At 39.5% G+C, this 27,850-nt stretch overlaps 3 protein-coding genes across 3 annotated transcripts in view; 2 read left to right on the forward strand and 1 right to left on the reverse strand.

The window, feature by feature from the left end:
• The first annotated feature begins 6,767 nt into the window (after positions 1–6,767).
• On the forward strand, positions 6,768–12,835 carry RIPPLY3 (ripply transcriptional repressor 3). Its single transcript, XM_074150880.1, has 4 exons — positions 6,768–6,886; positions 7,784–7,853; positions 11,367–11,434; positions 12,688–12,835. Exons 1-4 carry the CDS (start codon positions 6,768–6,770, stop codon positions 12,833–12,835), a joined length of 405 nt encoding a protein of 134 aa, XP_074006981.1.
• A 7,833-nt stretch (positions 12,836–20,668) lies between these two features.
• Positions 20,669–24,698, reverse strand: PIGP (phosphatidylinositol glycan anchor biosynthesis class P). The gene is made up of 4 exons (XM_074152915.1): positions 24,604–24,698; positions 23,246–23,318; positions 22,598–22,716; positions 20,669–21,296 (listed from the first exon to the last, which is right to left on the reverse strand). Exons 1-4 carry the CDS (start codon positions 24,683–24,685, stop codon positions 21,166–21,168), a joined length of 405 nt encoding a protein of 134 aa, XP_074009016.1. The 5' UTR covers positions 24,686–24,698; the 3' UTR covers positions 20,669–21,165.
• Positions 24,699–25,367: 669 nt separating this feature from the next.
• The window catches only part of TTC3 (tetratricopeptide repeat domain 3), a 65,165-nt gene continuing 62,682 nt past the window's right edge, over positions 25,368–27,850 (forward strand). The window contains exons 1-2 of the mRNA XM_074153664.1: positions 25,368–25,465; positions 26,560–26,645. Coding sequence (XP_074009765.1) covers positions 26,571–26,645 — 75 coding nt within the window. The 5' untranslated portion in view covers positions 25,368–25,465; positions 26,560–26,570. The remainder of the gene's footprint in view (positions 25,466–26,559; positions 26,646–27,850) is intronic.

Here is a 27,850-nt window from a genome sequence, read left to right on the forward strand (position 1 = left end):
GCCCCCCGCCCCGCCCCGCCCGCGCCGAAGAGAAAGGGGCGAGCCGGTTGGGCGAGCCGGCCGGCCGCTCTGATTGGCTTGGGCGGCCTGGTGCGCGAGGCGCCCCGCCCCTTCCCGAGTCCGGCGGGGCCGCGCCGAGGGGGCTCGCGCACCGCTCGCCCAGTCGCGGGGACACTTCGAGGTGCGGCTCGCGCGGCGACACCAGCGGCTCGCGCTGACAGGGAGGAGCACCTGGCGCGGCAGAAAAATTATCCTTTGAAACAATGTCTAAAGAGGAAAAAAAAAAATTAATAACAAAGGGCCGGGCTGCGCGTCCTCTCTTTCCACCGCGGTAGTTGTCCCCAGGCTCCCAGCTGAGAGGTGCTGAGGAGGAGCGGCCTATGTCCTCCCACACCGGCTCCTCAGGGAATTCTGCAGGTTCTGCTCTCCAACCCCATCCTGATGGACAACGGTTTTGGATGAATGCAGACGTTCAATGTCAAGGTGAGGAGACACAGGACCTGCCCTTCAGCTCGATGTCACGGTGTGGGTGCAATGCAGGGACCTGAACTCATGTTCCCACTGTAAAGATCAGTCTGGTATCTCGTCAGCCAAATTTGACCTTGCCGCTATGGGTCACAAGAAAGCATATACCCAGTAGGCAAAACAGTGAGAGCCAAAGTATTTATTGCTTGTTTCCATGCAGCAACAGGGAAGGATCTCATCTTCCTCAGAAATGGCTCCACTCTGCTACCTGACCTTATTTCAGGGTCCATGGTATCCTAGAGGAGAGCATCCCCTCCATCACAAAACTGTGTGAAGACACCAGTCTCCAGGTCCCACACCTGTTCCAATGTAGCCACCAGAGGGCAAAGTGGTCACAGAATCACAGAATGATATGGGATTGGAAGGGACCTCTGGAGATCATCTAGTCCAACCCCCCTGCCAAAGCAGGTCCACCTAAAGCACAACCCGGAACCTGTCCAGGCGGGTTTTGAACGTCTCCAGAGAAGGAGACTCCACCACCTCCTTGGGCAGCCTGTTCCAGTGCTCTGTCACCCTCAAAGTAAAGAAGTTCCTCCTCAAGTTTAGATGGAGCTTCTTATGTTCAAGTTTGTGCCCATTTCCTCTTGTCCTGTCACTGGGCACCACTGAAAAAAGACCAACCCCATCCTCTTGACACCCTCCCTTTGAGTATTTATAAGCATGGATCAGATTCCCCCTCAGTCTTCTCTTCTCTAGACTAAAAAGACCCAAGTCCGTCAGCCTTTCCTCATAAGAGAGATGCTCTAGGCCCCTAATCATCTTTTTGGTCCTCTGCTGTAACCTCTTCAGCAGTTCCCTGTCCTTCTTGAACTGGGGAGCCCAGAACTGGACACAGTACTCGAGATGGGGCCTCACCAGGGCAGAGTAGAGGGGCAGGATGACCTCCCTTGACCTGCTGGCCACTCTCGTCCTGATGCACCCCAGGATGCCATTGGCCTTCTTGGCCACAAGGGCACGTTGTTGGCTCATGGTCATCCTATTGTCCACCAGGACTTCCAGGTCTTTCTCCTCAGAGCTGCTCCCCAGCTGGTCAGCCCCCAACCTGTACTGATGCATGGGGTTATTCCTCCCCAGGTACAGCATCCTACACGTGCCTTTGTTGAAGTTCATCAGGTTCCTCTCTGCCCGGCTCTCCAGCCTGTCCAGGTCTCGCTGTATGGCGGCACAGCCTTCTGGTGTCACAAATGGATGCATTTGGTTTCAGCCAATTCGTTGCATTCACCAAACAAGAAAGATGAGGTCAGGGCTTGTCAGGGCTGGTCATTGAAGCCAGGCTGAAGAACAGCCTATCTGGGAATAAAACTCTAGGATTCACTTGTGCCATGTGTGCTGCAAACACAACTTGCCACTATAGAAGATGCAAAAAAGAACTCATGCAAGGTATCCTTTATTCCTGTGGTATGTCTATGCACGGAAGTTATTTAATAATTTTTTTATTTTATATGGAAGGTAGTCACAACATTGAGCTCTGTGAAAAGAACACATGTATCAGTCTGATCCTAGCAGATATTTAGAGTGAAAAGGGAAGGAAAAAAAAGGCAAGAGGAAAAATCCAAAAATGCTAGAACAAAGAAGCTGACACCAACACTAAACAGTTGTAACTGACTGATACGTGACAATCGTTTCCTGAACAGGGCGTGAAGCAACATTCTTTGTTATTATTCTGAACTCAAGGCCTTATATGCACTTGGAAATTTACTAAAATAGGTATTCTAAAAGAACAATTTCCAAAATGGATCTCCAGCAACAACACACTGCCATTGTAGATAAACAAGGAACAAACTGGGCCTGCACATTTTGGAGCAGGCATCAATATGAAAAAACCACCATCAGTACTAATACAGACATATTTACTTCTTCAAATCTGTACCCCCAGCAGAAGCTTATCCAAAATGGTAGGAATCGCTGACATAATTTTGGTTCCCACAACACATGGCAGGAACAGGTGAGTTTCAGTTGGAGGGTCAAATAATTTAAATAATTCTCCTTCTCCATGTCTAGCTTAAGAAATACCAGCCTTGTGCTGCTGCTACATCCCGTGCGTATTCTACACAGAGAGGAACAAAGCCTCCAGTGGTCCTGACTTGGCATTATACGCTGTTTTTTTGTGTGACTTTATCTTATGCGGGGAAGTCAAAATAGTTACCCAGGCGCATCAAAAGAAAGAAAACAAGCAAAGTATACAACCTCCAAAGAAAGCTCTCAAGTTTGGAATTCACTTTCTCTGTAATAGTTCAACAGTCCGTGCATTGCTGACCTTCAGAGCACACTGCAAAACACAGCTGTTTATATAACCTTTGCACGATGAGGAACATGCTTTGCCTAATCCTGTAGTGGCATCAAATGAAGTCAACTATATTTTGATCCCTTTTTTTTTTTTTTTTTAAGGCTCCCTTACCCTGGAAAAGTTTATGAGTAAATGAGAAAACTGAATTAAAACTTCATGATGCAAAGGAATTCAAAGCAGAACAGTATACAGGCAAAACCAGCCGCCATTTTACGACAAGTTTCCACATATGTTGGCACATTCTCCATTTGAATAATTTGAAGCCATAAAGTGTCTCTAGGTTTTCTAGTTTCTATTATAGTGTAGCTTAGACTTAATCATGACAAGCACTGATTTAAAGGTTAAGCATTTTAGATTGAGAAACATTCTTCTTCATTATTGTGAAGCCATGGCCTTGTAGACATCAGGAAATTTACTAAAATAGGTACTCTAAAAGAACTATGTCAATCAGTTTCTCCTTACAGGAGGGTGGAAGGAAGCCTTGGAAAGAATCACTGAGTAATATTAGCCCTCAGACTTCCCAGAACACTTGGGGTTTTGTAACAGAGAAGAGATTACAGAAAGATGTTGCAAGATGCAGAACACCCATATACAGACATGAAATTGTTTAAAGAAGAAAGCAAATAGGCTAAATTTTGACTTTCTGCCTGCAAGCTCAGAGAATTCCGCACCCCATTTCCCCTTACACACAATGGGAGAAAAAGCCCAGCTTCAGTCTACTGGGGGGTAAATCTCCCCTAGCTCTTCAAACAGTCCATGTGGGAAGGCTCCCAAAGGAGGTCACTCAGAACAGGGAGCCAGCTCTGCCATGTAACCTCAGTGCAGACAAGTGTCTCTTTTTTTTTAACTTTAAAGGAGTATTATGAGACTGGCCTTGATGTGCTTTGTTTCCTCCTCCTGTTCCCTAAAAGCTCTTAAACAATTTCTCTTCGAGGAGCTTAGCATGCTATTAGTGGCTACAAGCGCCTATGTCATGTTGTTTAATACTAGATATTATTCAAAACTAAATGCTGCAGCACTATCCTGTCTCCTTGACTATACCAATTTATGTTGAATACTCTATTCTTGCAAATGCACAAGTGCTTTCATGAGAAAACTGAGTAAAACAGGTTTCCCACAAAGATAAAAAACCTCTTCCAATTAACACAAAATAATTATCTTATGGCACATCTGTGTAAAAGTCAGAATCAAGTCTGCTAAAGTTATTCTCAGGTAGTATCAAGATGGATGGAGCATCCAAAAATCGATGAGCATCTGTAACACAATCAGTGCTTTCTGATTCTGTGAAGTGCTCTTCACTAAATGCAGCACCTCATATTAAAAGTAAGTATATTGCAAGAAATAATGCAGTTCTTAAAATTAGACAGCTATGACTGGACTAACGGCTGCCACTTTATTATTTTATTATCTTTTTTTTAGAAACTAGAGATCATACAGTATTACAGCTGTTTATATTTTACTGGAATAAACCATTTTCCACAGATATACAACCTGAATTTAGGCAGTGATTTCCATGAAAATACTAGTTAAAGTTGTGTGCTTCAATTAATTAGCACAATAATGTAATATTAACTTACATTTTTTCTACAATGTTACATGTAATTATATTAGATTACATTACAGCTTCATTAACGAAATTATATTTTCAATAATTTTGTAATAAATTTGACCTTGCAGGGCTTTATCAACAGATTTATTTGATGGTAACTTCTCATCTTCTGGAGAGCTATACTTTAGTAGTTTAGGCTTTGCTCCTGCACTAATATCCATGTTGGCAGATTCTATCCAGAGGTATAAATCAATTATCCTCACATATGGATCTGATTGCAAGATCAGGACCATTGACATCAGTTGTGTAATGCACACTTCCCTTTCAACTATCAAATTAAATTAGGTCTAAATAAAACTAAGCTGCTGAAATTATATATGTGTATTTAAGACAGTAATTCAGCAAGATATTTAATTACAATTTAGGTTACTTAAGAAGTTTGCCATTTTTTTTCTCAGGACCCATGCTGCTATTTAATATATAGTCTGTTATTTGAATATTATTCATTATATTCTTCATTCTAATAATTGCATTGATTCTGATACATAAATGTTTAAAGTTATTAGACTGTGCATATATTTTCTTCTTTGAGCTATAGTATTATTTACTTCATTACAAATTTACAAATATTACACAGCATTTAAACGTGGGAGGGAGTAGATTTAGAATGTGAGTCCTCTATAGCATATTAGCAGCGCTTCTGAGAACAGCATTTAATGGCTTTGGCCATAGAGTTTAAACTCTGTCTACTTGTCACAGCAGAAGGGATGTTTTGAAGACCAGAAAAAAATAATATAAGAATTGGACCTCAACGAATCAAATCCTAGAAACTGTTACTGAAGACTACTTCAAAAACATCAAAACCTGAGTTATGCTATTACTTTTAGCAGTCTTAGGAGCCCCTAAATAGCTAAGACAACTGTACAACTTACATCAATGCAGGAAAATCAGTCTGACTTTCAAATCTGACCTAAGCTCCTCCCTGTCAGAAAAAAAAAGACACTTAAATTTAAGCAAAATCAGTAGAATGCACAAAACCCCACATATGCAAAAGTGTGTATATATATAATGTCATCTAATACAGAACAATTTCAGGGGAAAAATATGTCTTTCAAGGGAATATATCTAGTGGTCTTTATCTGTGAATCCAGCTCCTTCTTGCTGACTGGACACAGGCTACCTCCAGCTGGGTCATAACTTGAAAAAGAGCCACTAGGTTTACCTCGGAGGGATCTGACTCCCATTGGGAATTTTCACTGTCCTTTCAAACTTAACTATTTTCATGGTTTCTTCAGCTAAGTCTGCTAGAATGGACATAAGTCATACTAAATAATCAATAGACATCCCATGTTCAGTAAATTAAATTATTTCTTTTTTTTTTTCACTCTCTGGGAAGAAAGTTCACAGTAGAAACCAATTATATTTGGGAGCTGTATCTGTTCCCTTTGATGTCTGTGTGTAAACAGCACCGGTGGAAAGAGAATTCAGCTTTAGGTTCTTATAATCCTCTTACATCTCTGCAGTAGTTGGGAAATAAAGGAAACAAAGTGAACCATAGCGAAGAACCGTAACAATGAAAATCAGATAATGTCACCCACTAGGTAATAAATTGTTCTTGTACAATGTAACAGGCTATGAGTAATGAATGCTACGAATTAAAACAGTGGGAAGAAAGCTTGGGAGAAGTCTGTTTCTGTTCAGTCTTTGTAGGCTTAAAGCATACATTGCATAATTTGAAATGAAAAATTCCTCGAAACGATGGCATTCATAACCCTTATTCTTTGATAGACAAAGTAATCTTTCTTGCCATAAACTTTCTTCTACATCCATCAAATAGCAATCAAATGAAAGGAACATCCTAATAGTCTTGAGGAAGCCACTAGCCCTGTATTTAAACCCTCTCAACCTTCACTGATTTTTGGTATCTTTTTCTCTTTTAAAGTTAGGACATGGAAAAGACTTCAGTCATTTAAAAAAATATTTTAAATTTAAAATTCTCTTTGGGTCTCTGTTACACTTTTGCACAACAGGATCTTGACGAGTTTTCCCAAACCATGCAAAAAGAGTATTAACATCGTGTATTTCACATAGAGCAAATAGGGAGTTTGTAAAAAAAGTGACAGAAAGATAAAGGGCATGAATTATTTTCCACGCGATTTGCTAACCAAACGTAACAAAAAGCCTCTCTTTCCCTAGCAGTGCCCTCCCCAGGACAGCCTGCCAACTCGAGAGCCCTGTCTGTGAACTGTTTGGGGGAGTCAAGAAATCTCATTAAGGACATTTCTCTCCTTTTACCTGGGGCCGTGTTTGTTTTAGGTAAGTATTCTTTGGGAGTTAAGATAAAGGAGGGGTTGAAAGGCCCCGGCAAGCGCCTGGCCTGCTGCAGGCTTTAGACCATCAAATGCCATGGAGGGTGCAGCTGCCGGTCTCCCGCTCCAGGCTACATCGGTCCCCATCTGCCATCGCTCCCGGGGTGCCCAGCGGCAGCAACAGCACTCACCCCAGCCAAGGGATCCCCCACAGAGGTAAGGCAGGCGCAGGGAGACTTTTTTCAGCAGTCTTCCCTTCAAAACTCTGACTCTAAGCATCATTGGAATGTGACAATTTCGGTATTGGACAGACAACGGAAAACAACTTCCAACTTCAGAAGTAAAGGGCAAAATATGTTTCTGAAATGAACAGGTATTTTATTTGTTTTGCCAATATTTTATCCTTTTCAGTCAAATATTTCAGAACAAACTTACAAATGGAAGTAAATTAAAATTAAGGTTGGGACAACCGATTTATTATTTTTAATTTATTTTATTTACCTTTTGTATCTGAACGTACTTTTCCATTTCCCCATCTGTATGAATCTGTTACACAGCAGCGGAGATGGAATGCACTGTTAGAAAGAGCATCCATAATTGTAGTCCCCCATACCAAACAAAAGGCAGATGTCACATCCACCACTGCATATGCTCTATTCAGCTAATTAGATCAGATTGCCCATGTCAGTTTAATGCTGGAGTTGCTTACTCAATAAATAACCAGCCACTCAATGACGACATGGAGTCTGTATAGACATACTGTCAGAGAGGAAGGGTTATTTTTTATTTTACAGCAGTGCTGCACAGATAAAAAGATTTCAATATTAATTATATCATCATTTAGAGTTCAATGCAGTCTTTGTTGTGAAATCTTAAAGGGAAATGACACCTTAGTTAAAAACATGTGAGCCATTGTCTAGTTTGTTTAATCAGATCCTAGACAGAAGACAGACTAATATTGCCATAGAAATCAGATTTAGCAAAACGTGTTGAAAAGAAGAAAATCATGTTATTTCAAAAGATACCAGCAGAACCTAATAAAAGGAGCTGTACTGTGTGGATATTACCCCAAAGAATTAACTGTGGGAGTGTTATTCTATCTTAATCTTTCAGCAGCCCTGCTTTATGGAGGCCCTGGATGCTCACAGCAAGAGACGGCGAGATGACAGAGAATCAACAAATGGTGAGACTAAATTCTGGAGAAAATAATCCTTATAGAAAACAGGTGCAGAAATTGAAACTATTTGAACACAGGAAGTGAGGCTTTGTCATCTATTCATTTGTTCTTTCAAGCACTTCTTGAAATATGGTTAGAAAATATGGTTCAAATTACAGTGTTCTGTTCATGATAATGGTTAAGAGTATCTCTAACTTTGTATCAGATATAGAATCGTTACCAGTTCTTAAAGAGCTGCAGAGAGCACTGCTTACTCAAAACAACCCTTATTTTAACAGCAGTTTTAATTTGCTTAATTATAAACGTAAGAATATCCTCAGTTTGAAATTTCCAGGCCTAGTGTGATATTTTGTATATGGGGGGTTGAGTGAAAATGACTTCAGATGAAATCTAAAAAACATACTTTCAGGTGCACAATTTTATTGATTTTTTTTTTTTTTTTTTGGAGGGATGTTGCTATAGCTAAACCAGCTAGGAAAACAAACAAAAATTGGATTTTAAAGTAGGTCTTAGTGCCAAGTGCCCTTGAAAGGCACTGTGATTACTAGTCTGTCTTACTCATGTAAGAAAATTTGTTAGGCCTAAAGAACAAAAATAGAGAGACTGAAGCACACTCAACATAGGTCCCAATGCTGCAAACTTTAAAAATGCTTTGAAATGGTGCTACTCCCATGCTTAGTTTTAAGCACCTGCACAGGTTTTTGCACCATCCCATTCACAGTTACATCTTCAACTTTTTACCAAAGGCTCAGCTGCTTAAGACAACAGCTGTCCTTAGTGCAAGCCTTTAAAGACTCACACTTTCTGCGATATTCTAACAGGTGCAACACCTTTTTACCTTGTACTTTTTGTCTCCTGAAGACAGAGGTTGTAACTGTACAGATCTGAGGGAGTGCCACACTCCTCCCAGCAGGCACCTTGGGAAAGCCTGAGGAAGAACGTCTTTCCCAGCAGCGTTCCAGGCTTTGCCAGTGGCACCTGTAAATTTGCTAAGGATAAGGGGAGTCTTACTCCCATCAGAGTACGAGCTTAAGAGTGATGATTTCAAGAAACTAAGGTTTCTGAAATCAGGAACTTTTGATTTATTACTGAGATTATGTTTTTGTAAAAAATTTTATTCAGCCAGCTCTAAAGTTTTAATTTATACTTGGGCTTCTGCCCACTTGTGTGAGAAAAACAAGCCATATATGAAGTTTTCCACATTGATGCTAACAGCCTGGCATTTTTTCAAGCCAAGTATAACTGAAATAGTTGGTTTCAATTTGTTAACGTTTCTCCTTCCTGCCCAAAGCTTCTCAGATCCTTCTCATCCATACCTTATGACCCACCCACACTGCTTCAAGCATCCTAAACACCTCTGTGGCTTGGGACCTAATGAGGGCTGAAGGAAGGCTTTGGGAGCCCTTTCATACGCTTTTTAACAGGGTCATGACAACTGAGGAAAGATGCTTGGATACTTTGTGTGGTGCATAGGTGGGAAGAGGTACTCATTAATGCATACCTACATCCCACAGCTGTGAAAGGCAAGAGGTATCTTCTTGAGCAAAGTTACTGAGGTTTCTAGCAGAAGGCCTTCCAAGATGGGTTGAGCACAATGTTTTTGCTAGTTAGTTTCTGCAATGTATACATACATACGCCAATGCTTTACAGATCAGTAGACATTCTAAACACTGGAGAGTGAAACAGATAAAAGTTTCAATGTCCTCTGTGTAATTAAAAAATGTTTAGGAATATACATATAAAAATCTAACCTGAGAAATTGAAATATGCAGAGCATAGCACTAAAAAATAAAAGTACTGTTAAAAAAATTTAAACTAATAATTTTACCTCTATTGCCAAGAACATATGTTACAATATACCAAATAATTACCTACACATACTTTTCCTTATATAAAATGTAACATTTTTCTTACAACCTAAATTCAAAGATGTCATTATTTATGCCTGAAGCCATTAAAAGTAATTTATTATTGCCATATCTACAACATAGTACAAATTAACACTGAACATTTTCCGCTGTATATAAACTGAGTTAGATTTTGCAATTAATTGGCTTTTATCAGAATTGCTTTTCAGAAATGCTGTATTATAGTCTAAAAAGAAAAAGCACATAATGTGTGCTTAAGCAATACATATTATTATATATATAATTATTAAAAACCAATATATATTCCAAAAAGAAGACAACAGAAAATGAAGATAAAAAAGACTATTTTAATTTTAATGTAAATACGAAAGGAGAAAAATAACATACTGCATTTAACACAGATACTGTGATCACATCTACCATGTTCAGCCAGATCAGGAGTCCATTTTACTAGGTACTGTGGAAACAAAGTAAATGAGTCTCCTGATTAAACACAAAAAAAAAAAAAAAAAAAAAAAATCAACAAAACCCTAACAGCCTGAAGACAAATCATTTTGGCTACAAGACAAATGTGGGTATGAGGGAAATAGGCAAACATAAAAGGTACAGAGAGAATTCTGTAGGAGCCCTTGCTCAGTCCGTGGCCCAAGGGCTTTTAGGGGCCCACCAAAATATCCATACAGAAACCTACTTCCTCAGAAAGACAGATTAATTGCTCTGACAGTGGCAAAAGTCATCTTTGTCTGTTTGTAGCTGAGGGCATGGTTTCTAGCTACTGGTCACTACAAGTTCTAGTATAGCAAAGCTAATCTTCCTATTTTATGCACCATCAAGTCTATAGAAATAGGAGGAAAAAAGAAGTCGTCTTGTTTTTAGATATGGAAGAGAATACATGCCTACAAGATGAAGTGCTAGGGCTCAGTGATTTTGGAAGATGCTTTCAGGTTTATATTCCAGGTTTATAACCCTAATAGGATTTAGGAGCATTAACATTTGCAAATTATTATCTGTTTGGTTTTGGGTTGGGTTTTTTTTATTAATTGGCCTTAGTTTGAAGGACTTTATTCTGTGCTAAATTTAATTTTGATATTTAAAATATATTTTTGCTACCTACTCTGTTGTATCAAAAATGCTTACGTTTTTATCGTGGGTTGCATAGAAATATGAGATGCCAGTTGTCTCATGATTTTACTGTTTGGACTCTCAACGTGTTTGTGTGATCTTTGATTACAATTAAGCTTGCCGACTTGAACATTCCAACTCCAAACTACTGGTTACTGTAGTTAAAGAGGTATTTTATAAAACTGTAACCTCCCAATCCATTAAACTGGTTGAAAATCCCTTTTTCTTCCAATCACTGCACTTCCATTTGGTGGTGTTACTAGCTCACCAGTCGCTACAGCTATTCCATAAGAACTTAAGCAAAATGTACAACTTCATGGCTTTATGGGTCATAAAATGCATAGGTTCAATGCTTGTTTAAACATGCGGCTATTGGCAAACATATGTTCTCTGAAGTACGCTTAGTTGAACAACATGCAGCACAGCAAACAAAGCAACATTACTGTAGAATTTTACAGTTACCTCTAGAAGAAAAAAGTGAAATCTTCATATTTAGCCCATTCTAAAAAATAAATATGTCTCTTTACAGTCAGAACTGGATGGTCAACTAATACATTTTAGATCAAAAGGAGCCCTGGGTTTTCAACATCCAGTGAGGTGAGTTAAATCCCATCGGCACAGGAAAAGTGACATCTTCCAAGACAAGATATATTCCTTCTCAGGAGAAGTATCAGTTTGTCTCTGAAGTATCTCTTTTTAGTAATACAGTTTAACTACTCAGCAGACTCCACAGTTTTTATCCCCCCAAAAGGAAAGATGTCAGGCTAAACAGAACCCGAAAAAATATGCTAATAACAAAACCAAGAAAAAAGTAATCTTAAAAGAAACCATGTTCTTCTGCCTCATCTACTCTATATTTACATTTAATAATATGATAATGAGCCCACAAAGCCCAAATAATTAACATGAACAGCTGCTAATGGAACGTGACTTGTTACAGATCTGTGTCTGGAGGTTGTTTAAATTTGATCTTGAATGAAAGTTGAACTCCAGGTGAAGATTTTCCTATGCTTGGGGGATTTATAAGGTTTTACACCAACATTTGGATTCTTTAAGGCTTAATGATGTAGAAACTCCTGATTCGGACTTTTGCTTAGAGAAGGAAAATTAATGGAATATCCCTCTTATTTACAAGCACTTGTTTTTATAAAAGTTGTAAAAGCTTAAATTCTGCATGACCTTTATCACTGTCAAATTCAACTGAAAAATGGCCAAAGTGGACCCAAGAGGAAGACATGTACATACATATGCACACAAAACCACATATATACATATACATATATATACAGACCACAGAAGTTTTGCTTTACTGGGAAAGCTGGTGAAAACCTGAAATGTAAATCAAGACATTTATGATTTCAATACAAAATAATATAAAGTTTGAAATAAATCTCTCCCAGTGTACACCACCTCCTCCACCTGGAGACACAAAATCCACTAACATCAACCTCTGCGCAACAGGCAACCTGCTCCAATCTTAACCTGGTGTATTAATCTTAATTCCAGAATCCCAGAACATTCTCAAACTTCCCCCCAATTGCACGGGACACTTCCATTCTGAACTGTGCTAAAAACCAAACCAAACCATCTCAAGCACGCATCATTGCTCTGCCAACACTTTATCAGGGTGGGACCTTAGATAAATCCAATACACAATATGCCCAAAGCAACTGAAGTAACTTAAAATCAACAGTACCTTTTAGTTAGCAACTTTTATTTTAAAAGACAAGGAACCCTAGGATTTTCTCTCTGCTAAAAAAGACAAAAATAGGTTTTAATATTCAAGCTAGCTTAGCTGGGAAAGCATTGCATAGTTTTACTTTTTCTCTTAAAATATGTTTTCTTATTAGACTTTATTTGCCCAAGTCCAAATCCCAAAAGTTTCTTAATAACATCGGAGAGAAGGTTCTGGCAAGTTTTCCAGTACAAGCTACAATTCACTTCTACAATGATGATGCTGATTCTGAGGAAAATGAAGAAGAAATCAGTTCAGCCTAATAACGAACAACGGTCAGCCTTGACAAATGCAAAATAAAAATAAAAAAATCAAGGGATAAAAAAAGAACTGTCAGAAACGTATGGACAAACATCTGACCGATCTAAGAAATACATCAAAGCTCAAAAGAAAACTATTTATAACTATCTTACCAAGAAGAATGAGTCAATGCAACTGGAAACTAAGAGGAAATCCTTTCGTGTTTTGAGAGACTTTTAAATAAAACCCTGAAGCTGAACAAAGGATTATAAGGTTTAAATTAAGTTGGTTTAAGTAACACAAATTAAGAACATTAAGAGCACTGTACTTAGTTACTTGCTATTTTTTACAATGCAGTCCTGGTAAAATGAAAATAGTATTGATTATGAGGCAAAACAATATAATGTACAGCCCCAAAGTAACTCCAAAGGCTTTGGAACACAATGTTTGAATTTAAGCAAGAAATTATTTTAAATGCAAAGACTATTGCTTATTAGCTCCATGGGGCGTGTTTATTCTGATATAAATGCTGTATGCCAAATTGACCTAATCCATTTCCAGTATAACTCCCTGTCAAGACAAGTTTTAAATGACAGTCATGATATTTTCTGGGGTCCTGTCATTCTGTTATTATTGGATTTCCCCCCTGTAATCAGAACAGTGCCTTTTTGTTGGTCAAAAAAAAAAAAAAAAAAAGTCAGCCTTGATTAAAAACTATGATTTAATTTAAAGACCTATTAAAACATGCATTATGTGCTACCTTTTTGACTTCACCACAATACTAAAATCTTATTTCTATAGCTTAGCACGCGTGAATCTATAATTTTAATATAACTGACCTACTGTTGATTCCCATCTAGTGGAGTTTGGATATATATCTTACTACCTTGACTTTTCTTTTAAATTGATATTCAGGAAGACTTAAGTTACTAATTTTCATAAGCATCTTTATGTTACGTACAATGTAGAACTGTCTCCATGCCCTGTGACAGCAGTGGTTACCACACAATCCCTACACAGCACAGTGCTCTCTAACCCGCACACTACACTGAAGAGCCATTCGCCTTTCACAGATATTGTCACCCTTTAAGGATCCAGTATGCAAAAGGAACACTCTGTAGGTTCTTCCTCACCTTTCTGTTGAGACCATGCTGCCTGTAAATCTATCTGAAAACACAGTAACTGCATCTTGGATGACCAGCAGAAGTTACCCTGTTTTCAGAAAGACAGAGCTTTTGAAGATCTGTGTCTAGAGTTAATACCGAATCTTCAGCATCAACACATCATCTTCCGGACACTCACTCCTCTTGTGTGGAGCCTTATTATCCTGTCCTGTACTCTCACCAGCCAGTGGTCAACCAGTCTGGGGTGGCAAGTGGCTCACTGAGATCTGTGAAAAAGCCTCCTGGATTTTCTGTCAGTGGCATGCCAGAACACCATCTGGTTCTACGTCCATTTTTGGTTGCTGAAGTCTATTGAATATTTTGAGAAATGGAAAGCATTGGTTTCAGTGTACTAACTATTTTTCAGGAGTGTTGGCAAAGAACTTTTGGCCAGCAGAAAAACTTCAGATGGGGTAACTGGTAAAACAACATGAGAACAGATACAGTGTAGACAGTGGCCATACCTACTAACAGAACTACCACATCAATACTGGATGGGGCATCTTATTCCATGTTTCCTGGTAACATGTCCAGGCAGAATCTGAACATTTTGAACTTGTCCAGAATTTCCAGACCTACAGCAAACCAAGTGGGAAAGTAGCTCCATTAAAAACATTCCTAGGCAGAAAAGATGAGCAGTTTTAGACAAATGCCGAAGGTTTGGAAATCCCAGACAAGTGGCCACTGAAAAAATCCAGATCGACTATCCAGAATGCGAGCCATGAGTCTGCTGTATCCTAGAAAATCAATGCTGTGATGTTGTTGAAACAAAGTTTACCTACTTCCAAAAAGTAAATTAAAAACTTTCATAAGAAAAATACAAACATATAACATTTGGCTCAGAAGTTTCACATTGTTGCAGGCAGGGGAAGCATTCTGGGGAAAATTTACTAGCTTCTCGCTCTCATCTTTGCTCTCACTATTATGGCAGGCACTATTAGCCAGTATCAGAGGCAGGATATTAGCTATATTCATCTCTGGTCTCCCACGAAACAGCCATTTTAATATTTGTAAATGGGCTACATCATAGATGCATCAGATGTAGATTTAATGACATAAGCAAGCGCTGTTACAAATCTACACCTCTGAAACAGAAAAAAATATTTTGAGAAGTGTGTTCCTTAAGACAGTAGAACAGATACCTTTATTAGAAAAATACAATTGGATAATGGATGACAGTCTTAGCAAAGGCTGTCAGAAATAGCAAAACAAATCACCTTGCACATCTGCTGAGGTCTGACAACATAGTATTGCCCTAAACTGATTCAATTTCTCAGTCTCAGCTACACATTCCATTTGGTTTCCCCTGTAATGTTAAATTCCATTTTCAAATTAAGGTAATATCACTGTACTATTTACCTGATTGGCTACATTTAACTACAGTCATTAGAGAAAGCCAAAACTGTGTTATCCTTTTCCCGTCAAGACAGCATGCTTTGTGTCAACTGACTATCTTCTCATGTTACAATGTCAACATACCCTTATTTGCACACTTAAATAAAATATGCATTGCGATCCCTTACCGGTATGTTAATAATTAGGAGAAGACTAACAGTGAACTAATATAGCATCTCTGTTATTCAACTGCAGTTAACTTTCAGTTTTCAGTTCTGGTTTGTTAGCTCATCTGTGATTTGACCTTGCTAAGTTTTCAGTCACCTTAGAATCATCCATCATTTACAGGAAAAAGATAACAAAGCATCCCCAAAGAATGAGTTTATCCTAAGTTTACTACTTCAAAGACAAGATTAGAAACATAGCATTTTACAGATTAAAATGTTGGTTCAGGATCTTTGTTCCACAGAACTTCCCTTAGTAGTTCAACAGCTGTAACATTTCCAGCAAATGCTCCCTTTTGATTTCCATTGTCTAAAATTATGATAGTAAAAGAACAAGCTAACGTTCCACTGGTACATGAATACTGGAGAGGTAGAGGTATCTAGAAAGCATCTACAATTTTGTATTTCTACTGTGTGTACGCACGTGAAAAATCAAAATTAAAGTATGTTCATAAAACAGTCTTGAATTCTACATCTAAGCTCTTCTAAGAAAAGCTCTTGAAGGATATATATATCTATGGGAAGCATACCCTTGCATGACATTAGTTTGTTGAGTGTTCTTTCTAAATATGATGCAGTAATAATTTGGATTAAGAGAAACAGAACTATCAAAGGAACAACTTTTTTTTCTAAGCTACATTTACTCTGAGAGAACGACAACAGTAGCAGGACTAAATTGCCACAACTGAGAAAAGGCAGTCTTCACAATAGCAGTTTTACGAGCTCTACAGACAAAATGCATCCAATTCACTGAAACATCTACCATTTAATTGCATTACATATAATCATGATTTCCAGACTGGATTAATCTATCAGCTGCTTTTAGCAAGAAGCTGAGAATTAAGTTGATAAATAAACTGCACAGCATACCAACAAAATTTATTTTGGCAGTCTCTCTGTAAGGAAACTGGCAGAACAAGACTAAATGCTTCCCAAACTTTCTCCTCAGAATACAGTTCGATTCATGAATAGAGGGAGAGATTCAAAAAACCCCATTCATGTCCGTTGTTTTAGAGCTGACCGGAAATCTAACAGTACAGCAGCAAGCAGGACTTTGCATTAAGCATTTTAGCCACTCAGACTCAAGTGTCCATGGAGAAGGTGCTTTACAGAACAAAATGTATTTACACAAAATCATTTACTAACTATTCTGTTTGTAAGTCAGAAAATATTTTATCATTTACACCCACAAATGAAACTGAAGTCCACAGAAACTGCCTGGTAAAGAAATAAAGTATTTGAAAAGTCTTTTGAAAAAGAGCTTTAGTGGTGAGTTTCTCATTGTACCTCTATGTGGGAGCTTTGGCATGAATGTGAATTAGGTATTAAAGAAACACTATATTAGGGCAAAGATCTCATAGCTTCTTATCACTCTTATAAAACTGAATTGCTACAGATAGAGCCAAGACACTAATTTGTTACACTTTCCTGGGATAGAAGCTAGAGCAGGGGAGAAGAGGAAGAAGAGTCAAACACTATTTAGACTCTCTCACCATTACCTCCTTTCTCACATTTAATTTTTGCTCAGAGATGGAAAGTTCACTGTTTCTACAGTTATGATCTCTTCTCTTCATTAAGGTATCTTTCGACCTAACTTTTCCTCATTTACTGTCTTAAAGCCCACTATAAAGAACAACAAAACCTATTACTATTACTTTGCCACCACTCTTCCTTGTGTACACTTTACTTGATGTTGGTGGTAGAGTTGCATTTTTATTGTTTATAGACCACCTAGCACAGAGGTGTACCGATGAACAACTGGAGTGCCAGAAAGGGATCTACACCATGGAACTAAAACATACATACATACACACACTCATTTTCCTTGCTCCTACTCTCAGAACAGCTCCAGGCACACTACCTGCATTATAGGCAGTATGAGCCCTCCTGATTCAGGCCAATTTCTGACTTTACAGAAATGTTGCCTGCAGCAACAGTATAAATATTTAATATTACAGCTTTCTGATTTATATGAGAGGGTCTTTGATAGTACTTACTGATATCTGACCTTTTAAAAAATCCAGAGTAATATAATTTGTTACTCACCTTTTAGCCTATTCTCACCACGCTCCCTCCAATCACAAAAAATAGTGATTTTAAAGATCATCAAATCAAGCCGACAGCATTCCATAGTATGCTCAAAGTATTTTTAAGATGGCCTGTACGCTTCAGAATGCTCTGGGTAGCAGCAAAAGTATACCTGCGTATCTCAAGGAGAAAGCCAACTCCATTTCACTAGTGCTGAAACAAGTTTCTTCATTCAGCACTGCTTCCTGCAAGGACACCGCTTTCACGCCTACACACTGAAATAATATTTGAGATGCCGTGTTTCTTTTTCTTTCCTTTTCTTATTTCAGTCACCCTATCTGTAGAAACAGTAAACACAAACACACAAAATTGTGCTAACTTTTTACTCATATGTGCTTGTATATGTGTATATTTTACTCCACATGCTTTATACCTTTGAAGTTCACAAAAGAAAATTTACCTCTTTTACTATAGCTCCCCATTGATCTCAAAGTGGCAAAATACTTCAGCTAATGCTTACATTAAAAATGAAATTATGTGGATACACAAAGAATTTAGCTCTTCTGCTACTTCCTATGCATACACTCTGGGTTTCTGCTGAAGCCTCCAAGCTTATTGGCATTCAATACAGTGCAATGCAAAAGAGCAAAATCCAAGAAAGCTTCCCTTTTTAACAGTTGCATGACACTCTATTCCCAAAGTTTCTCTTTCAGTACTTCTCAACTTAAACATCATAAAGACGCTGTGTTGTTACTACCCTTCCCTTTACAGCTAAGATGAAATGAAGAGAGATGTACTCTACCACCCTTACACAAATTTGGCAACCACAGCTCTATTATTTCTTCTGGCATGCAACCTTTTCATTTGAAACAGTGTACCTTTGGGATTTTTTTTATGGCATGTTTACACACGTGTTCATTCAAATACCATTTGGGGGGAACATGTCTTACAAGATTACATTTATAGCAAGATGTGTAAAATACCATCCATCTCCAAGATGGATAAAAACTGCAGGAGAATCCTAGAAGGTGCCATTAAAAAGCATGGCTGAAGTTTCATCCTTTGGTCTATTTCAGCAGGGACAATCCAGAGGTCTAACTCTACCGGTTGTGCTATAACAATAAGCCATCAATAAGTCAGAAGGGTGAAAACGGGGGCAAATTTAGGTTTTTGCCTTTATTTATTTAGTTTTTCCTCAGTCTCTGAGAAGAATGGATACCTGATATCCAGCCTTTGAACAGGTATGTTTTGTAAAGAAAGGCACTAGTAGCAACACAGTTCAATCATTTCATCTTTTTTTCTGGAAAATATCTAAGGCGAAATCTACATAAATCCTACTAAATAACTAATAGCTATAACCGTGCTGTATATTTACAAAAGGCAGAATCTCCCTTCTCTTTGCTGGCAGAGTTGCACGTCTTTTCCTTAATCACAGTCACAGGCAAGACCGTGAAATGATGGATCCCCAACACGCGCAATTCCCTAAAATGTATTTATTAGCCCATCTACACTGTTACCTGGTTTTATTTTGATCACAGAGTCAATTTCTGAAGTGTCAAACATTACTCCCAAGTTGAAGAAAAGGTCACTACAGTGTCTTTGAAGCACCACTACACAATAGTGACAGAAAAGCAAAGATTGAGTTTCATGCCTGCAAGTTTTACTTAAACAAATGGCCCCAGTTTGCCTACTCACTTAGGTGCCTCTGTTAGTTTTCCCATAATTGTGAGGTCTGCAGTTAAATGAAACGGCAGATTCATCACTGATACAATCTTTGTCCAAGGTTTACAGTCCTTTAATTTGTGTGCTTTCAGGGCTTGAGGGCATTTTCCAGTAGCTTTCCTTTATCCTGAAGGGATTTGGGTATCCTGAACAGGGGACTAAATTAATCCTTACATCAAATGATACCAGAAACGTGCCATTCACTTGTTGTCAATTTAGAATTAAAAACGAAATTGCTTTCTCAAGAAAGCAAAAGGAACATAAAACACAGGTAGAAATTACACAGGAAAAAGAGATTACAGTCAATACTTCAGTGTCTAAAACAGGATTAGAGAACTGACAAAAGAGTAAATATGTCTTCATGTCTGCTGATTATAAAAACTTGAATTCACCCTATGTATGGGTGTTAGACCATGTAAATTAAAATTAATAGAAGGGCAAAAACGTGGCAGGAGGGAGAAACAATAGCAACTGGAGGCAAACAAAACCCAAAACATCATAAAGAAATCTACAACTGTCAAGCAAATAAACATCGTACTGATTTTCAGTCATTAGGCTTAGGTACAAATACTCATTCTTATGAATTGCCTCCAAAGAAGTATATAGCTAAAATCTACTATTTCAGAGTGAAATATTGAAAAGCATTTTTCCTTCATTAAGAAGGTCTTTTTCTCCTACTCATGATATCTGGCATGTGTTTTTTTTTTCTTCTTCAAATGCAGGTATTAAAAATAGCAAACTACTAAAGACTAGAGAAACCACAAATTTCATATGCATACCAGATTGATTGTTAACAGGTGTTAAGACTTCCCACAACTGATGGATATTTCGACCAATTTCTAGGAACTGGCATAAGATTCTTGACACAAATTTTCAAAAAAATTTGTATTATCTTTTAATGAAATAGTGATGTTTTTAATTTCTCTGCTGGTCAGAAGTTGGCTTATAGACCTAACAAATGAAAATGAGGCTCTATTCACTGGTCTTTATAACCAAACTAAATAACCTTGACTACTGAAAATATCTGGGTCTGTGACTCTTGGAAGAGAGGAGATTAAAACTGTGTCTCTGCTCAGTATTGCATACATGAAAGAAAATTCACTATTTAAGAAGCATCTGAACCACTGCCATAACAGGTTATTGTGCTTTGTGCCATAACCTAGACTATCATAAGATAGACCTCTCAGTTCCTTCATTTCCAAAAATATCCTTGAACCTAGTTTTCAGTTGTCTTAAGAATGGTTAAAAAAAAAAATAATAATTTCAAGACTTGTTTTAGAAAATTGTAACAACCCGCCTTTCTTATTGCTGGTAATCTTGGTATTTCAATAAATACCAAATGAATTTTCAAGTATCGTAGAACCACAGAAAAATAGCTACCTTTAACAAGTAAAAATTATCCACATTTTATTAATATTTACAAATAAAAACTGTATATTTACAATGTAGACACTTCAAAGTAACATACCTTGTAAAAAACCAAAAAAAGATCCTCAAGCATTTGACTAGAAGACATTTTCTCTCACTGAATTCAAAGGGAAATAGAATTAAACTATGTCCAAAAGCTATCTTTTTCACTCTCAGAGGGAAAATACAAGCAGAAAGCTACAAGTAATAGAAAGCTATTTTAAACTCACAGGAATGGTTAGATAAATTAATGTGGCATAATTCTCATACCAATGCAGGTTATTAAGGCGCATGCGTAATAAAAAAAATCAAGCCATCTCAATGACATGTTAACACAAATTTAGTTAGAAATTCAGAAAAAAGAAAGCTTTGTTCCACAACCAGAAAGAGTTTTTTTTTTTTAGTTTGAGAGGTTTTGGTTTTCCTTATGTAACACTTCTACTAATCCTTTATTCACACAGATCTTAATAATGACTATCTGCTATTGCAGATTCCTTTTTCAGGAAGGAAAAACATTCTGTTTACTTCACTGATGGGAATATCCCTCAATGCTGGGATTGCGTCTTCTTGAAATTTCTTCTGTTGCTGCTTTTTTGCATAGTTATCTACAGGAGACAATGAGAATATTTCGCATATTAGAGATTTCTTCTTTCAAGAATTTAGCTACTCAAAGTGATGCTGAAAACCCCATCTTCCTGAGGTACAACGAGATGGTCATCAGAAACGCCTTGCATCAACATATATTATCAGAGCCCCTGAAGAAACCAACCCTATCCTCCTGCCGAAATCACTGTTTGGGACTTTGCTTGGTTTAAGAACGCTGTATGACATTAAACCATAACTACCTAAAGATCAAAAGAACAACCAACCAACCAAAAAAACCCACAGTGAATAGCTCAGTCTGTAGTTTGGACACCCTGTACTAGGATTTCCGCTGAGATGCTGCCCACCCTCCCTTTATCTTGGCCACCACCACGCAGCACCCATTCCTGTAACAGCATAAACATTTTTACAGGTGCACTTTGAACACACTTATGGAACCACTCCCTCCAAAAAATACTTTTTTCAAATGTAGTTGTTTTTCAAACAGAATAGGTCCCCCATCACACTTGCCACACAAACTCTTGGTTTGACACCAAATGAAATAGCAGTTCTTGACGGAAGCATTGGAGTAATGCATTTGAACTACAGCCCTGACTGATTTTTTTTCCTTAGCAGTTCAGTGTAATGTAATGCTATGTACATAGTTTGTTAAAATGATGCAGCTCCATCAGTCTTAGCAATAGGTAACTTTCTTGCCAAATTCTACAGTCTGCATTTTTTTTAACAAAAATGGCCACCTGCAAATAGGGGTGGAATTCCTCATGTGGAGGAAGACCTAGCTGCCTGGAGAATATTGTGAATGCCTAAAACCTGTCTCTGTGGCAGGAGTAAAGGTTATGCAAAAGTTGAGACAAAAACTGAATAACAGCTTTTTTAGACTGACGTATCTGATCAGGCCTCAATACTGCAACATCTTCCTTTGCACCACTTTGACTCCTGCACGCCTTTCCACTTCTGCCACTGGCAGGTAGGCACTCACACCCTTCTTCCCATGACACTCTTCACTGGTTTGTAATGCAAGGTGCATGCCTGGGAGATCTTCATATGCCTAACGCCTTTTCCTCTACTGTGGTCTGTTTTACTAACAAAGTACAGTCTACTAGTTGGAAACTGCTGCCAAAAGACAGCAAAGAGGGAAGAGTCAGACTCTCTTTTCAGCCTAGTACTTCCAAGAACTCCTTTCCTAGATCAAAATATTTAAAGGCTTGAAATTCTGTTTACATTACATATGGCTACATATATATATTTACAGAAATTATTAACCAAGTATCAAAATCTTAAAAAAAACCACCAATAAAATTACCTGTAATGGTATCTGTGGAGTTAAGTGGAGCTGTACTCATCATGTTAATGCCAAAAAGTAATATATAACCAATTCCTACAGCAACTAGTAGGTACGCTGGCAAAGCAACTGCCCAGTATCTGAGGAAAAAGATTTTAAAGTTTACATATCATAATAACAAATGCCTAATGACATAACAGTTTTAATATAGTGGTGGTTATTGTATCTAGTGGAAACTTAGCCAGGAGGAAAAGAAACAGCACCTCTGAATATGGACCCTGGTCCCCCCCAAGAAGATTACTGACTGTAGAGTCATTGTATCTAGTTTGGTATAAACCATCAAATAGATTCCTTACAGAATATTTTCATTTTTTCAATTACAAAATACAATTACTGTATTTTATCAGCAAACTTCCCAAAACCAAAATGTCAAATTTATCACAAAACATTCAAATACTATTTCTTTCATTACACAGCATAAAAAATTTCATTATAGCTACTTATCTACATTTAAAAAAATGCTTCACAAAGATTACAGTCCTTTATCATCAGGAAAAACTGGACTATATGCAAGGCCACTATTTTAAAAAAAAAGTTTTATTTGAAAATAATTAAGCGTGTCCTATACTTACACATTTCAGGCTAAAGAGTTTAATTGGTTGAACTTACTTTTGAGGCCAGTATGTAAGTCCCAATGAAAACAGCCAAGTCTCGGGAACATATGCCCAGATAAGATACAACACTGCACAAAAGAATTAAAAAGTCATAATAGTAAAACTGATACTTTTTTAGACTTCCTTCCTAAGTTTTAAAGCAATACTTTCCTACTGATACATGCTGAGACAATACTCTGCTTTTACACTTTTTAAACCAAAGTAGCTCTACCAAAATATTGTAGAATACACCTCTTCAACACAAAACCTGCCCAATATGTCAGGCCAATATGGCAATATTTGTTTACATTTGCTTTAACATTTAGCCTGATTTCCTATGTAGACAGACAAGAATTTCTTGCATCTTGAAATGCAGAACAAAAAAACCCTCAGTAAAAGGATGCCGAATGACTCTGAATGCCAAAAAAACCCAAACCAAACCAAAACAAAACAAAAACCAAACTAAAGCAGAAAACTATCACATACTGGGTCATTTGGTTGAAAGAAAAGTTGGTAGAATTGCAGTGCTTGGATGGAACTGTTCAGAAAAAGTTACTGGGAATACTTTCTGATTCTTGGCAAGTTAGTAATTTTCATGTCAACAAAACCAATACTGAGAAATTTTGCTCCCTAACAACAAAACCACAGAAAGGTGTAACAAAACTTGAGGAGAACAGGTTAGAAGCCAAATAGTGACACAAGTTATGGAACTGCAGTGGCTTCCTGTGAGATGAACAGAAAACAACTTCATTTCTACTTACTTCCTAAGGGTTAGGAAGACTTACAGTAGGAGCCTGGTTTATTATTTAACTACAGTATACTTGTAGAACCCTTTGTTGTGTTGAAAAAGCATCCTCACCCTCTCAAGCCTTAGTCCTGTGTGGGCATGTAAGATATCCCCAGTGCAATGCTAAAGCACCTGTCACGTCAGCAAAAAAATGCTGGTATAACCCTAACCACTTTTCATTGCTGTTGACCAAATAGACTTAATTATTTTTTTTCCCCAGTATTTGGGTGGGGAAGGTTGCACTACTACCATCTATAATGGTTACTGAATAGTGACAATATAGCCAATACAAGCAAAAAAATTACTGAAGAAACTACTGAAAAATTTTCTTTTTAATAATTTGACTTCGCAATACTATTAAAGACCTCATAATAAGCTTAAAGACAGACAGAACACGAGGAAATCACAAAAGCCAATGACAGACCTTTGTAACAACTGACAGCGCTCACTTAGTTCTTCATCATGTACCCTTTACAACAGGTGGTGTAACACAATTTTGACCCTTTTCAGATGGTCTTATCGGAATTAAATTTCTCGTAAGCAAAGCAACACGTTTCGGTGAAGTATTCAGTACCCAGTATACTTACTAAAGCCAAACCACGATCCTAAAAAAAGGGCAAATCCATATATTGCCCTTTCTGGCAACGGGGCTGGAGAGTTTTCAACCATACCGGTCTCTTCCCTTTAACTTCGAGCGGGGAGAGGAAAGGGGGAGGGGTAGGTCGAAAAAATGGGGGTCGAGGGAGGAGGGACACAACATTAAACCTCTAAGCTATTAGAGGTTTCCCAGTAATTTCCTCTCAGAACACGCCGGTATCGCCGGCTGCGGGAAGCCAGGCCCCACAGCCACGCGCCCCCGTCTCCTCAGACAGGGGGGCGGGGGGGGGGAGAGCCGCGCACGTTTCACTCCCTCACTCCCCCTTCAACGCAGGAGCCGCGGTTCGACCGACTCCCTCCCTCCCTCCCTCCCTCCCTCCCTCCTTCCACACGCAGCGGCCCGGCCCGGCCCGACGAAGCCACTCTGCCTCCTTCCTTTCGATATCACGGCCTGAGCTGGGGGAGGAAACCACACCCAAGCCACCCCCCGCAGCAGAAGGAGGAGAAAGAGGAGGAAGAGAATGCAGGCACCAAACGGTGCTTCCTAACCCCCGGTACCGCGCACCAGCCTCCCCGCCGGGCCGCACATGCGCAAAGCCGAAGAACCGCGGCCGCCCCGCCGCCTCCGGGCCCCCGACCCGGGCCAGCGGGCGCATGCGCAGAGACTGCGGGTTGGCAGCGGGCGGGGAGCGCCCTCCCCTCGCCGCCCGTTGGCTCGTTCCCTAGACGTCAGGCAGTAACCAGCCGGTGGCCAGGGCCTAGTGCTGGCGGGAGGGGCTCGCTGAGGGGAGGTGGGTGGGAGCCGTCTCGGCCCTGCGGAGCTGGAGGGGAGCGCGGCTAAGACGGGGGTCGGTGAGTGAGTGAGTGAGGGAGTGATGGAGGGAGGGAGGGAGGAAGGAAAGGAGGGGGAGGGGGGAAAAGTGGGCTCGGGGAAACGTAGGGCTGCGACACGTCGGTGGCGAGCCTCGGGGCTTCCGGGGTCTGGCGACAGCGAGGGGGGGGCCCCGCCGGCCGGCCGGCCAGCCCCCACCTCGCCTCTGGGCAAAGCCGCCGGGCCAGGAGGGGGACGCGCGGCCTGGGCGCGCCCCTGGTTCTGTCAGACGGGGCTGCCCGGATGAGCGGAGTTAAAACGTCCCACCCGCTCCGCCGGGCGGGGTGTTTTAACTCCGCTCCCCTCCCCAACCCCCCCCCGGGATGCGGTAATAATCCCTGAGATGCTGCCCCCTGACCCGGCTGGTAGAAACTGCCCTTCCCGCTCCTGCCTGTCGAGTGTGAGGCAGCGCGGCGGAGTGCTGTCAGGCATCAGGCGCTCAGAAGACTCTTCCAGAGTTGGTGGATGTAACAAGCTTTTAACTGGTGCTGTAGTTTAATGTTGGTTTGGTTTTTTTTTTTTAAGATTAAACTATGCTATGTTGTCCTGGTTCCGGCGGGGAAAGGGTTAATTCTCCCCAGGATCTAGCTGGGACACAGGTATCCCGTCCCCTGTGAGCCGTGCCCGGGCTATCGGGGAGCTGCCCGGGGGAAGGGGCAGGAAGTCGCCGCTGGGGAGCGGGCTGGGGCGCCCCGGCTCCGGTCGGCGAGCGGTGGTATCGTCATCGCGGTTGTGTGTTCCGCTATCAGTGATGCTGCTGTTGTTGTTTTCTCGTTCCCCTTGCTGTTCTGTTAAACTGCCCTTGTCTCAACCCACGGGTGTTGCCTTTTCATTCCGATTCTCCCCTCACGGCCGGGGGTCGGGGGTGGGTGGGGGGCGAGAGAGGGGCTGCCACGTGGTTCTTTGTTGCCGTTTGGGGCTAAACCACGACACATGTGAAAATAAGAATATATATGTTCCACGAGAGCTTTGCGAAGTGTAGTTTAATGTTGCGAGCCTTTTAAATCCTGCAAAGCACATATTATTTGTCTCTTGCCTCCCCCCTCATGTATTTCTCATCATCCTTTCCTTTCAGGATCATGTACCATGGGTGAACCTATATCTGAATCTGAGTTTGCAGCCTTGGCTTTTTATGCCGGTGATAAATCTTGCTGTGAATTGGTAAGTAGGTTTGAAACGAGATTAAAAACTTGCAAGATGTTCCAGGGTGGTTTCTACCCAGATCTGATTTACAGAATAATTGCTAATGTTGACTAATTCAAACTGATGCAAAGATACCTCCTTATACCTCTGTATGTTACTGGCTTGCAAAAGCACTAAAGTAGGGTAGAGCACAGAGACTGTGTATCCTCTATCAGGCAAGCTTTACTGAACGTGCATACAACTATGTAAAACTAGATGGTGGTACGTAGGTCCTATTTGCAGAACTTGACCGACCTGTTGGCCGAGTATCCAGGCCATGCTTGGGATGATATACCTCAGAGTGACAGATTCAGTTCCTTTAACTGCAAAGCAATTGCTACCTAGTTCATGAAAGTTCAAGTCTGCACATTAACTGCAGAGCTTTCATCCATGCTTTGTTCTTGTCATCTCTTACATTTTTTTTCTCTAGGCCTTTGTGCCCAATAAGGCTTCTGCTTATTTAGTTGTTGCTTTTATCAAAGAAACTGTAGCGCTATTCTGTTTTAATATTTCCAAGAATACTTTCCTTGACTCTTATTTTCCCCTTCTTGCTATGCTTAAGAAGTCTTAGAAAACACTGTCGTAGTTAATCTTTCTGCTGCTTGGAGAGTTCAGTTATGAGTTATTTATCCTAACTGTTGCTGCTGCCACATACTAACTAGCTGGCCTAATATTCTTCCTACGCAGAAATAAAAAGTACAGGTAAATTGAATTTCTGATTTGTAAAGCTGCATCTTTACAAGGGACTGTTACCAGTACAGCAGTGAGTCTCACTGGAAATTGTTTATATTGATAAAGATTTGTTCCTTGTGTCTGCTATGGACAAAATGAAGTACTTTAACAGTTATGTTAGCATAACATACTAGACATTTTATTCCTTAAAGTGATGCGTGTGCTGTGCTATGGGAAGAAAGCCCTTGATTTTGTGCAAGTGCTAAATATTGGTTTTCATATTTGCTTTAGTGGAAATACCACCCTGAGCTTGATGTATAGAGGAGGCGGTGTGTGTTGGGGTGTAGTTTGTTTTGTTCACTCCATGCTGGAGTGAAGGGAGACGTTCAGTCATCTTTCAAGATTAACTGATTGTGAAATAGTTGTTAATTTTTTTCCTCTTTGTTATCGACTGTCCTGGTCTGTTAAATACGTCAATGTTATAATAACTTCTTTTTAAGACTAAGCCTTGA

Source organism: Numenius arquata, chromosome 1 (genome assembly GCF_964106895.1).
Source record: "Numenius arquata chromosome 1, bNumArq3.hap1.1, whole genome shotgun sequence".
NCBI lineage: Eukaryota > Metazoa > Chordata > Aves > Charadriiformes > Scolopacidae > Numenius > Numenius arquata.

Bases quoted from the DNA above. Each gene is read 5' to 3' on its own strand.
- RIPPLY3 (XM_074150880.1), top strand. From the start codon at position 6,768: ATGGAGGGTGCAGCTGCCGGTCTCCCGCTCCAGGCTACATCGGTCCCC. The intron at 6,887-7,783 runs GTAAGGCAGGCG...TTAATCTTTCAG, and splicing joins CCAAGGGATCCCCCACAGAG to CAGCCCTGCTTTATGGAGGC. The intron at 7,854-11,366 runs GTGAGACTAAAT...GTCTCTTTACAG, and splicing joins TGACAGAGAATCAACAAATG to TCAGAACTGGATGGTCAACT.
- PIGP (XM_074152915.1), bottom strand. From the start codon at position 24,685: ATGGTTGAAAACTCTCCAGCCCCGTTGCCAGAAAGGGCAATATATGGA. The intron at 23,319-24,603 runs GTAAGTATACTG...TCTTTTGTGCAG, and splicing joins AGGATCGTGGTTTGGCTTTA to TGTTGTATCTTATCTGGGCA. The intron at 21,297-22,597 runs GTAATTTTATTG...TGTCTCCTGTAG, and splicing joins CTCCACAGATACCATTACAG to ATAACTATGCAAAAAAGCAG.